We start from the raw sequence: 14005 nt of genomic DNA on the forward strand, positions 1-14005 counted from the left end.
GCTCTGAAGCAGGAACCAGAGGCAGAGGAAGGGATGCTGGAGCTGAGCAATCAGATTTTTTGAATGTATTTGAAACAAGAACGATCATTTCCTCATTTTCCCATTACATACTCAATGCTGCCTAAGTTCTCAATCACTAAGTATTAATCAGCCCAAACCAGGATAATTTAGCAAACCTCCTATTTAAAGCACTGTAGTTAGCCCTACAGGAAACAGGAAGAAAAGATGCACAATAATCTCACTGTTTATAATACAAAGCAGGAAAATTGCACAAGAAAGCAGAGGCAAAGTCCCAAGGTGAATGTGAAGGAGAAAGGCAGTAGAATGTTCTGATCTGGTCAGGTATTTGATTCTATAACCCAGTTCTGCCCGTTGGTCCTCTAAAATAGAGATAATGATAATGGGATTCTTTTATGTTGATCCGTGAAGATTGAGGCTGAAGAAGTTTGGAAGTGGAGATTCTACTCATTTTTCATTAGTGCATACCAAGCAAAGTTGAAGTAAGAGGAGGAAGGTAGAATGTAATAGTTACCAGACATGGAGTAAGGTTTGTAGAAGAGATGGTTGTAAAGTAAATTCCTGAAGTACAGAACCTCACCCTGCACTTTCTACTGGAATGTGACCAGCTGACTTGCTTATCGGCTCTCTAGCTCTGTTTTTGCCCTTTCTTACAGGGTTCTATCTTATTCTTGGGCCAGTAGACACGAATTGGTCCTTATCTTGCTTAATTAGTGTTTCCAGGTTACAGGAACAGAAAACACTTGCTCTACCTTAAGACACTATTGGAATTTAATATCAGTTAAAATGAGAGATGAACAATAGAGCAAAACTTAGATACATAAGGCCATATAGGATGACGCTAAATGAAAGGACCTCCAGGATATAGAAACCAAAGCCATATAATGAGTGATTGTTGTCCTTAATGTACTATGTTATCTCTCATCTCTTTTGCTGTCCCTTGGTTATCTCATATTGTTATAGTATTTTACCTTGTTATCTGATATATTGTATATAAGCTTATTTGGTTACTTGAAATAGGATAGGGAAGGGGGGAAAACAAGATGAGGGGAGAGGGTGGGATGTGGGAAATGGGGTCAAAGACATGAAAAAGGGTATCAATGTTTGTGTAGTAATGCACCTTCTATCTGGTGAATATAATGTAACCCTTCTATTAATTACAATAAAAATATAAGAAAAAATATCAGGCAAAAAGGGTAGCAAGGCATAGCACTTGATTTAAAATTAACAACTAAGTTTTCAAGGACAGGCAGCTCATACTATCTCACAGTTCCTTCCAGGACCTCTGTTTTGTGTCTTTCTTCTGGGACCACAGGGTTTCCTATTTCCTTTCTACATTTGTTGCATTTTTAACTGTGTACAAAACTATTTGGAAAAGAATGCTTTATTTGCTGTAACTTTGCAAAAATCTCTACTGTTTTCCTACAATATTTTAATAATAATTAAACCTGTATGAATATAAGTGAGGTCAAATCACAATTGTGAGAAATACTATAATCAGTGTTAAAAGGCTAGCACTAAACTGTATGATAGATCTGCATCTAATTATTTTAAATGTCTTTCTCTTTTACTGGAGTGTAAATGCTCCATAGTTCAGTTTGTATTTTCCTTTTTGTTGTTACATGTCCAGATACAATGAAGATTCTGATTAAAGAGGGTATTTATTGACTACTGATTGAATAAAAGGAAAAATGTGTTGCAATCACACAATCAGTGTTCTTTGGATTCACTTCCTTTAGAGTGCCCACTTTTGCCATCAACACTGCAAGCTAAAATTTTAACCTTTGAAACTCAGATGAGAAATCTCTTTCTATAGAGCATATCACTACTCTGAACTCTTACAGGAATTCTTAGGAACATAAAATTCTGTGTATCTGTTCTTAGTGTGATTTGTTTGTTCATTTGGTGATTTATATGGGCAGAATTTCAACCAGGGGTCCCATTACTTATCAGCTTTGTGTTTACATGAGGTCTATATATACACTTTTGTTTCTGAGATAAATGAATGCTATTGCAAGTCATACTTTGACAGAATCTCAAAGTCTAGCACTAAGATGAATGATAGTGTGACACAAATGAAGTAAGGACACACTGAACCCAGCATGACTAGTTACCAACATGAGGGAAACAAACTTTGTACACTGCATGAGAGAAATGGGGTACCACTTTGTCAGGGGGATATGGAGTCTCCTGTAAAATATGGAACCTCACAGCATTCTAGGTACCCTTTTGGACTCTTACATAGGTGTACAATAAGACACCATAAACTGTGAGTCAAATGTATTAATAAGCGAATAAGAACAGTCACATACCTATGAAAAGAACCACTAATATAAGACTTCTATTTTTTTTTTGCCAGTTCTGGGGCTTCAACTCAGGGCCAGGTCACTGTTCTTGGGCTTTATCAACCCTAGTGCTCTACCACTTGAGTCACAGCACCACTTCCAGATTTTTCTGTGTATGTGGTATCAAGAAATCAAACCCAGGGCTTCTTGCATGATAGGCAAGCACTCTACTACTAGGCCATGCTCCTAGCCCCATAAGACTGATATTTAATCGTTTAAATACAAAGTAGAGCTTTTGTTTTGTATGATAAGGAAAGATGCTGACTATTTAGCTGGTTGCTCTTAAGACTGTAATTATAGAGCTGATTTATAAGAATTCATGAGAAATGTCTTTATGACTATATTTGAGGAATATGTAGAAACTTCTATTGGCCAGGCTAAAAGATATGGAAAATTCTATGCAGTTGTTTTGTACCAAGGGCTCATGAGTTTAGCAGTGGTCCTGGGTTGAGGCTTTGGATTCGATTTCTTTCCCAACACAGCATAATATGATTTATGAAATCAAATTTGACACTTTGAAGGGCTTTATTGTTTGGTTTTCTTCTTGTCTGCAGATTGTTTGGGAAGCATTATGCAGGCATTTTCTACCTTTAATTTACTCTCATCAATGTGAATTTTAGGTAATAGGGGAAGTTTTCTGAGAGAAAGACTTCATCACAACTTTACATTTTGTGTGGTTTATTGTTAGTCCACGAAACTGCACTGGCTGGAAATCTACATGATCTATGGCTTTCTGAGTGTTTGAGGTGATCCTGTCCTGACTATCTCCTGATTCATGCCAATGGTAAGCGATGAAATTGTACTCAGCATAAACTCAAAGCATTTATCTGCTTGGAAACTCAACAGACCAGTGATTTTAAGATCTGTTACATCAACATGTGCCTCTGCTTCTCACACATTATTCATTTACAAATATTTGATTTTTTAAAAAAATGAATAAGGCTTAATTTATACAAGACTATTGAGCTACAGAGACTGTCAATTTTAATAGTCACTGTTGTGGGATTTATTAAGGTAGATCAGGCCAGGTACCATTGGCTCAGACCTGTAACCCTAGCTACTCAGAAGGCTTAGATCTGAGGATTGCAGTTTAACCCAGCCCAGGAAGAAAACTCCATGAGATTCTTATCTTCAATTATCCACCAAAATACCAGAAGTGGAACTATGGTTCAAGTGTCAGAGTACTACCTTTCAACACAGAAGTTCAGGCCCAGGGCCTGAGTTCAAGCCCACAGACCAGGAGATAGAGGAAAAAAAGCCTAATCAATAAGCAAAATTGCCACATGTATCTCTCTCTATATATACGCTCATGTAAAAATACACATGTATTTGAAATAGATATTTTTTCATTGGGTTACAAAGTATATAAACTAGGGAATAAATGAAAATTTTAAATAATATCTAAATTATATATGCTGACAAGAATAAATTAAGGACCAATTTAAATAGCATTATTTTTATAACATTTTAGTAATGACTATATTTTCCTTTGAAAGTCTTCATAAAATCATATGAATTTATTAAATTATATAATAATTGGGAAGATATTAGAAATCTGAAAAATTAGAAAATTCCCAGTATCTTTGGTTAAAGTTTTACTATAGTCAAACCTGACTGATAACTTCAATATGTGTCAAGTGTGTGCACGAAGCAGGCATTTGAATGGAGAAAAGACTATCCCGCAAGTCAGGAGACTGATGAAGGCTCTTTTCCTAAAATACTTTTCTACTTTTACAAGTATCTCTGCTGATACTTCTTCCCGTATACACATACAACATATAATTCTTAGTAAAGGTTTGTTGCTTTATCTGCATGGATTTGAATAGCAATGACTTCAAAAGGTCTTTATTAACCACAGTGAGTGGTGAAAAGTGTAAACCATTAGCTGGAAAGCCTGGCATTGGAGACTTCTTTTAGCTGATTTAGGCACTCCCTGTTTGCCCCTCAATCTTTCTGTGGCCAGACTCCGGGAGGAAATTCACCTCTCTCATCCATGAAGTTTAAGCCAGGGAAATAAGAAAGCAAAAAAAAATGCAGGCTCATTTCTGCAGTTTTCTTTTTCATCTCTTTGGGAAAAAAGTCACAGAATAAACACAGAGAGACTTCAGTTAACAGTAATCTGCTAGATGGCAACTTAGAGGTGTATATAAGGAAAAGGCTAGGAAGGCTAGGAAAGAAGCTTCTTCTGGACTGTCTGTCTCGCTTTTCCTTGAGAAAATGAAGGAAGAAGAGAAAGACAGATAGAAAAAGCAAAGTATGCATGACAGATTCCCATTCAAAACAGAATATAACTCAAGATGACTTAGAAAGCCTCCCTCCATGACTTTCAAGGATCCTTACAAAAATTACGTTATAAATTTTAATAACAGATCATCTTATAGAGATCCAATTAGAACATACTGATTTAATTAGAAGAACTTCAAACATAGGTAGCTTTTGTAACATTCATGGGATTCTCAATGTGTTGTGAAAACTTCCACAACATCTAATTCGGGCATTTAAGATAACTTGAACTTAAGATTTATGTGTTTCAGTTGTTCACAGAAGCATTTCTCTTGTTTTAATGTCAGAAAAAATGTTTCTTTTGAGAAGGCTCAAAATAATGTTCTCAAGGCTTATTTACAATTACACTCATTCATAATTGGATGTCTCAATACTTTAAAATAGGTGTAATTAAAAGTATCAGACATTTTAATATTATTTTTCCAAATCCAATTTACCTCATCTCAGCTTATCATTCTAGTTGGAAGAATTATGAGCATGAACAAGATTTTTACAATACAAAATAATGATTCACTTACTAATCCACTTTATAATTTTATACATTTTATCCAGCTTCTTAACACATCTCTAAGTATTCACTACTTTACTGAAGAAAGAGTCACTTTAAAGAGCGATGTTATGGGGATTTCACTCAAATTAGCATAGCACAGAAATTTAAAAAGTAATTTTTAACTTCTTTGTCTCTCTGTCAAAACCAACTGTAAAAGATATCTAATCAAGATAAGTTATTTTTAGGAATCAACATTGGGAAATATACATTGTACGTTATTTCAAATATTAATATGAAGAATTTCAACATAGTTTACTTTCTTTAGGTCATGTTACTATTAGGAATTATTGTCCTTAAAAGGATGGGTTTATTTGGGAAACTATTCTTTCTCACTCCTTAATGTTCAGCCGTACTAAGAATTCAGATTTCACACAGAGCAAATAAAAACAGACATACATTTATCCTAAAGAAGAACTGAAGAGAAGATACTGTAGCTTTAGATTCATATAATATATTTATTATGCATTCTCTATAGATATAAAAGGTGGAAATGATTAAAAATAAGAGAATCTGTAGGAAAATAGAAGATAAGTTTTCCTTACCGGAATAAATGCATTTTGCATAGCTTGCTCACATTGTTTTAAGGAAGCAATAGTATCCCATAAGAGCTGATAATTCTCAGCCCGGGAAGCGTTTGGCCGTTGCATAGTGAAAGCTGGTAAGGCTCAAAGTGAGCTCAAAGAATCCAGTTGGAGAAGGAGGGGAAAAAAAAAACCCTGCAGATCTGTTACATAAACTTCTTAATTAGATCTGCTACACAAACTGCTATCTTAAGACTTAAAAAAAAAAGTTAATCAGAACATTTCTTTTGAGGGATAACTGGGCATGACTTGAACAGAGACAGATGTTTTCATTGGGAAGGGTTTTCACACTTGTGAGAAACAATCTCTTCCGTTTCCTTGCCTTTATACTGGTCTGGCAAAACGGCACATACCATAAGAGGTGGGAGAAGAAGTAGGAGGTAGATAGATGTGAAAAAAATATTTCTACCACAAGATCTGGATGTTGGCCACAGAGGTAGGATTTGAATAGCTTTTGAATGTAGGAAATGGGTTATCAAACCACATGTGTGTACAGAGGCAGGTGTCTATATTCATGTGCAGATATTTTTATATGCATGCTCACAGTATCTTTTATTATCTCCAACCCCCTTAACAGTTGAGTTCAGACAGATGTGATACAGTCTTCATTTATAATGCCTTTTTATTGCCTTTATTGCACTACGCATTGTTTATAAACAATGAGATTGTTTCCAAAAAAAAAAAACCAAAAAACAGTCAGGTGAAGATGTGTGGGAATAAAGTCAAACCAGTTGAAGAGTAGACTGAACACAATCTTGTTGTCTCTGTAGTGGTAAAAGGCATTGACTATTTCTTGTTTTGGATAGAATGCATATAGATATATCAGGAAAAGCATGGCTTTGAATATTCTTGGGACTTAAAAGTGGACTGCACAGAACTAGAATGTATTAATTCCATAAAAAACATGTTTGTATTATTTAACTTCATAAAACTAGTATAAGTACTAAATAACATTGGAATAGAATTTGGAGACAAAGTGTGAGTTTCTTTCAATGAGGATGGCAGCCTACACTGCTATGTGAAGCCCCAGCTGCCCCAAATCTTTATGGAATTTCTGAGGGTGAGATAAGGCATCCTAGAAGAAGACACCAGGATCCACGCTTCCAGGACCAGTTTTATGGCCAACAGTGTGATAATTATTCATGCACTGAGGGAGGGAAGAAGAGAATGGAGATAAATCTACAGCATGATGAATAAATGGCATTGAATTGACCTAAAAAACCCAAAGAGTCCAATACAAGGTATAAATTATTAGAAACAGATAAACTAAGTGACAGATTTCTGCTGAATTATTTGGAGAAGACTAATATGCTTTGGCTTTCCTGGTTTTTCTGCATTTGTTCCCCTGGTATGGTAGATTCTTTCATACTAATGACCTTGTGGTTTGAAAGTCTCAAAGGCAGATAGCACCAATCTCTTCTTTCTTATATCTCATTTCAGCAATTATTTAACGTTTGAACTGAAGGAAATGAGAAGTAGAACTGATCTCTCTACCTATATGGATCCATAGAGAGATTGCTATTCTTTCACGTATACACACCATAAGGCTATTGGCATTAGACAGTCTGCTTTTCAATATCATTCAACCAACCTTCCCTTTTTCTCATTCATGGTGTTCTGTTCAGCTCACACCCACAGTCCCCTCCTCTGCCTCATTCCTGCCCTTATCCACTCCCATCTGCCCCAACCACATGCTGCTTCTTCAGACCAGCCAGCCCACAACTTCCCAAAAATATTCTAAATCTCACAGGAAACAACAGGCAAATAAAAGTTTTAAAATCATGTTTTAAAAATCTCAGTAATGCATTGTGAATTCCTTAAGTTAAATGATCACCATTATTCTACACTTCTATATCTAGGTATCATGACACACCTAGAGGTTCTCCATGCCCCTCATTAAGTCGAGTACCATCTCCTAATCGCTATGGTTTTCTTATTTCCCTAAAATACTGGAAAATTACAATCTGTGTATAGAAACTCAACATACATGTTCTTTCAATGAGATATTCATTCATTCATTCATCCGTTCATAGACCACAAATATATGAAACATCTCCCTGGACTATAATTTGATATTGTCCTGAGAAAATGGATCTATAACAAGTAATAAACAATCTACCATTAGCCAGGAACTAGTGGCTCATGCTGTTATCCTAGTTACCCACGAGGCTGAGATATGAGGGCAAGAAAATCGGTGATACTCTTACCTCCAATTATTCACAGCACTACTACAGGTAGTGGTGCTGTGGTTCAAGTAGTAGAGCACTAGCCTTGAGCAAAAGGAACCCAGGGATAATTCTAGCCTCATGATTGGCCAATGAAATAAAATAAAACAAAAGGATCTACATATGCGGAACTTAAAATGCAAGATAGGGGGAAGTATTTGAACATAAACAACAAAAAAGCATGTTAAAGAGGTGTAAGTGTCACAGCAAGTCCCACAAACTTATCACCAAGTAAAGCAAAAGAAAAAAATGTCACTCATAGGCAAATCAAGGTATTCCAGTGAGTGAAAGAGTTGGCACTTTGCTCAAGATTGGAGGTTGTTTATGATTGAGCTATGCAAAGACAGGCAAGGGGATTTCCTGGGAAGTAAAACAGCACAAGCACAGGTTGGGAATGAAAATATATATTAAAACAACAATTATCCAGTTTAATACTCAGATTTGGATTGAAGTCAAGGGTTGTCTCAAATTGAAATGAATAGTTTCCTGTTTTTAATCGTGATCAATCTTAATTTTACCAATTCTTAGAGGACTGATGCTCATAAAGTCAGTAAAACTTTCATCACACCTGTAGAGGTGATAAATTTCCCCGTGTGGATTCTTCATGCTTTAAATAGATGTATTGACATACTTCTGAAAGTCTGGGTGGCACAGCCATGTAGGTCATGTTGCTTTTAGTTTTTATTAAGCATTTATCACAGTTTTGTATTCATATTTTATATATTCTAAAACCATTTGCTTCAAAATTCAAGTAGGCTCTATCATGAATAAAAGTTTTACCTAACCAAATTTACTCAGTTTAATAACATTTATTGAACCAAGGACTGTGATAAAAAGCCAAAAATATAAAGATAATTTCAATGGGCCATGTCTTCTTATGAAACCATTATGGCTATAAATATTATTATTTCTATTAGGTAGCACAATGTCTGGTATGTCTAATGGTACTTATATGTATACCACACACATGAAAAACAGGTCAAAATTTAAATATATCTTGCTGATGAATGGTTTAAATATAAATTCACTGAAATTGTACTCCTAGCAAACATGGAGGAACAGAACCTAGACGAGTTCTTGTACTAAAAATATCAACAACAATAAAAAGACTAGAATGATGTTTGTAAAATACTAAATTTTAAGAACTTATATCAAATTTAAAAAGAATGAGTCAGTGGCTCACACCTGTCGTCCTGTCTACTCAGAAGATCCAGAAGACCGAGACCTAGAAAGCAGAGGTTTGAAGCTAGGCTTCTGATAACTCTATCTCCTAGTAACTAGCAAAATGTCAGATTGGAGACATGATGCAAGTGACAGAATGTCAGCCAGGAAGGAGCAAGAAAACCAAGTAAGAATACCAGGTCCCTGAATTGAAGACCTGGTAAAATGCATGCACGCTTATGCACCTACACACAATGAACTCTAGGAGACAGGAATGAAACAAGGAGAATCCTAGAATTTTCTCTCTTTGGAGAGATACAGAGCAACAAGAGATACCATAGAATCTATTGTTAAAGTTGGAAATGCCGATACCTTTTTCTGAATAATAGAATCTTCAAACAGAAAAAAAACAGAGATACAGAAATCTTATAAAAATGTAACCATCAATTCCAAGTGAATTGATTACCCTTAGACAATTAATTTTAAAATTAATTCATTAATTTGATCTAATGCATCTTTCTAGAATAATTTACCCAACAATAACAAAACTTACAATTTTTCTATATTGCTTATATAACATTACCTGTGATAGAAAATATTCTGACTATCTGATGTGGTGGCTCACACCTGTAATCCTAGCTTCTTAAGAGGTTGAGATCTGAGGGTCTCAGTTCAAAGCCAACCCAGGCACTGAAAGGTCCCTGAGATTCTTATCTCCAATTTATCACCAGAAAACCAGAAGTGGTGCTGTGGCTCAAGGGGTAGGGTAATAGACTTGATCTGAAGAGCTCAGGAACAATGCCCAGACACAGAGTTCAATTTTAATAAATATGGAAGTAGTCATATCTTAAGAAGCATATTCTTTGACAATGAAAAAAATAAACCAAATATCAATAACAAGCTCTGAAAATTCTCAAACATTGGAAACTAGCTAGCACCCTTCTAAATACCCCAGTTGCCATTAAAATTTTTTAAATGTTTAAAACAATGAAAATAAAAGCCATCACATCGCACAATTCATTGATATCAAAGCAATAATTAAGGAAACATATATTGTCACAAAGTGTATTTGAAAGGAAGGTCTCAAATTAGTAACATTAGTTTTCACTATAAACAGTCAGGAAAAATAAAGAAGATGGAAACAAGCAAACGGAAAATAATTTTAAAAATTAGAACAGAAATTAGAGAAAAAATAACTAAACAAAAATGCTGGTTCTTTAGACTGTCAATGAAATTGATTACTCCCTCCTCCCCCGAAAAACTAATAGAAAGAAAGAAATGAGAAGAAAATTATTAAAATCAGAAAAGATTGAGGTGATATCTCTCAAGATACTACAGACATGAAAAGCTAATATGAACGTCTCATGGAGAAATATTTTGCAAAAAAAATTAGAATCTTAGATGCAATGGGCAAAGTTTTCTAAAAGATTCAAACTACCAAAGATATCTCAAGAAAGTAACCTACTTAGCCACATCTAGGTAGTAGTATCTAGTGAAGATATAAATCTACAATGAAAACAAAGACAACTTGAAGCCCAGATGGCTCCACTGATGACCTCCATCAAATATTTATGGAAAAAGCACTTTTATGCAAACTCACTGACTGGAAGAGAAACAAGTACTCTTCAAATCATTTCTTCAGGCTGACGTTACCATGTTGCCAAACCAGATAAAGATATTAGAAGAGCACCAACACTACATTCCTTCAAGGATCTAGACTCAAAACTTCTAAACAAATAAGCAACTGTAAACCAGACCCAGAGAAACACCGATTGGATGGCAACCCTCATTTTTGGTACCTAGAATATGCCTATAAATCTACAAGGAAACACACTGCTTAGTAAACAAGGGGTTACAGATGAATTAATTGAAGTGTAATAGACTCCAAGTAAAGTACAAATAGTAGAATTCTTTAAAAAGATTAAGTCAAAGCCCAACAAAATATGTACTTAGCCTAGAGAAAACCAAAGGGTAGTGCCCAGGCCCCGAGTTCAAGCCCTAGAAATTGCAAAAGAAAAAAAAAGGTAAAAGAAAGTTAGCACAGTCCAACCATATATAGAAAGAATGAACAGTGTATCCTGTCCTAGAAGCGTAAAGTTAGTTTAATACTTGAAAGATCAATATTTTATTATAAAATCAAATGCGTTAAAATCACACTAGCATTATAACAAGAACAAAAATAATTTACTATTTTCGATTTTTTTAAAAAAAAATCTCTTAGGCCTGGAGTTTGGTCTGTGGTAGAGTGCTTGCCTAGCATGCAGGAAGACCTGGGTTTAATTCCTTGGTACCACATACATCACAAAAAGCCATAAGTGGTGCTGTGGCTCAAGTGGTAGAGCTCTAGCCTTGAGAAAGACCAAGGACAGTGTCAGGCCCTGAGCTAAAGCCCTGGGACTGGCAAAAAAAAAAATACCTGGGTTGTCTTCTTCAGTACCACATACATAGAAAAAAGCTGGAAGTGGTTCTATGGCTCAAGTGGTAGAGCTCTAGCCTTGAGAAATATCCAAGGACAGTGCTCAGGCCCTGAGTTCAAGCCCCACGACTGGCAAAATAAAATAAAATAAAATAAAATAAAATACAGTCTCTCAGAAAAGGTGACCATGCTTACCATTTCCAGGCAAGCTTACTCTCCCTCTCTCTCTCCCTCCCTCCCCTCCCTCTCTCCTCTCCTCCTCCCCTCCTCCTTCTTCTTCCTTTCTCTCTCTCTCTCTCTCTCTCTCTCTCTCTCTCTCTCTCTCTCTCTCTCTCTCTCTCTCTCTCTCTCTCTCTCTCTCCCTCCCTCCCTCCCTCCCTCCCTCTCTCTGCTGGAGATCTCATTTTGCATGCTAGGCAAATGTGTTTTGCTAACTTACAGCCTCAGTCCTCAAAAGAAGCACACTGGTGCAATATTGTTTTCATGCCATGGTCTGGAAACTGATTTATAGACTCAATGAGATTCCAAGTCAAACGACCTATCCCTCCAAATTATCTCATTAAATAATTTAGAAAAATAAAAACTGATTCTAAAATCATATAGAAATTCAAAGGACACTTGCTGTATGAAACAACTCTGAAAAAGAAAATAAAAATTAGAAGAAGATCACAACCTGATTTCTGGATTTATTATAAGGGTAATATAGTCAAGGAAGTATAGTACTCCCAAAAAGTAAATAGATGGAACAGAATAAAGCCCCCAGTTGACACATACATCATAAGCCAACAGATACTATGACAATTCTATGGCAAAAAGAATTTATTATCAGTAAAAATGATACTGGAATAAAGTTATATATCCATAAGGAAATAATACATTGGGGTATACACCTCTTATTACATATTAGTTCCAAGCAGATTATATAGACCTAATGTAAAACCTAAACACAACTTCTGGTTGGGTGCTAGTGGCTCATTCCAGCAATCCTACCTACCAAAGAGGCAAAGATTTGAGGAATCATAGTTCAAAGCCAGCCTAGACAGAAAAGTATACTCCATTCTTCCAGAATAACCAAAAAAACAAATTAGAGGTATGCTTCAAGTGGTAGATTGCCAGCTAAGCATGCGAAGTCAAACAAGTATAAGACCTTGTGTTCAATCTTTTGTTCACAGAGAAAATGAGAGAGAGAGAGAGAGAGAGAGAGAGAGAGAGAGAGAGAGAGAGAGAGAGGAAGTAGACAGAGAGAGAGAGAGAGAGAGAGAGAGAGAGAGAGAGAGAGAGAGAGAGAGAGACAGAGAAACCAGAAAGAATAATTCTTACCAGAGAAAAAGACAGCCAAAACACATACCAAACATCAAACAAAAAGCCTTGGGAGTTCAAACCTCAGTCCTAGCAAAAATACTCCCCAGAACTTCTACACCCCCACACACACATACATGCACACACACACATTACAATCTTTGTAACTTTGGGTGGGGAACAACACACCAGAAGTACAGTCATGAAAGAACAAACTGATAAGTCAGGCACATAAAATGTAAAATATTCTCATCTTTGAAATGCATTGTTGATGAAATAACACCAGCACAATATGGAAGATAACATTTATAAACCATATATCTGGTAATGGAATTTCTTGTAAAAATAAAAAAAAATCTAAAATCTAAATAATGACAAAAATAGCCCAAGATTTGTTCAGATACTTCATCAAGAAATATAAATAAGCATGCTAAGATGATTGATACCTTAATTTATTAAGGGAATGAATTTTAGAACCATAATGTCAAGTAAATCAGAGCATATGTATTAGAATGGTTAATATTAAAAAAAATAAGTGCCAGTCACAAGGATAATGCCTGCAGTTCCAACTTTACAAGGTGTAGAGGTTTAGAAGTCTCATATACACTATACAAACCCACTTATGGGAAATCCTATTTTATAGCAGCAGAAGAAAGCATAGGTACTTGGGGATGAGAGGTAGAGTATATAGGAGGAAGTTGGATGCAGTAATAGCAAAAGAGAATGAAAAACTTTTGGAAGTTATAGATATGATCATTATATTGAATAGTTTCATATGTCAAAACTTATCAACGTGTACCTCACTGAAGCTATTTTTAAAAGTTTCTTTAAAAGTTCCTAGAAAAGCCAGAAAAAAAACCTCACATTGTGGCATTTTTACCTTAAGTGACAAGCTCTTATCATTTAATGTTAAAATCTTATAGTTCAATTTTTCTCTCTGGGGAGTACAGTATGGAGGAAGCAAAGATTAGAAAACAGGAACTAAAGGAAAGTACATAGATACAATTAAGTAGAAGAGAGTACCAAAATTTCAAAATTTAGGATCTTCATTTCTACTTATAGTTCTTATTCAAATTAGGTATAAGAGTCTTGAACAGCCATTTTGTGTTGACAAGCTTACTTATTCA

At 35.4% G+C, this 14005-nt stretch overlaps 1 protein-coding gene across 21 annotated transcripts in view; it reads right to left on the reverse strand.

The window, feature by feature from the left end:
* The window catches only part of Dlg2 (discs large MAGUK scaffold protein 2), a 1918473-nt gene that overhangs the window by 716273 nt on the left and 1188195 nt on the right, over positions 1–14005 (reverse strand). Inside the window, exon 1 of one of the 21 annotated variants that reach the window (XM_090348533.1) lies at positions 5739–5872. The exons of 18 other annotated variants lie outside the window; for them this stretch is intronic. In XM_090348533.1, the coding sequence (XP_090204659.1) occupies positions 5739–5843 (105 nt within the window). In that variant the 5' untranslated portion in view covers positions 5844–5872. Of the gene's footprint in view, positions 1–5738; positions 5873–14005 lie in introns of those variants that run through there. 2 more of the 21 variants (XM_090348535.1, XM_090348537.1) reach the window with 2 other exon arrangements.

This window comes from Megascapheus bottae, chromosome 16 (genome assembly GCF_031878675.1).
Source record: "Megascapheus bottae isolate mThoBot1 chromosome 16, mThoBot2.hap1, whole genome shotgun sequence".
NCBI lineage: Eukaryota > Metazoa > Chordata > Mammalia > Rodentia > Geomyidae > Megascapheus > Megascapheus bottae.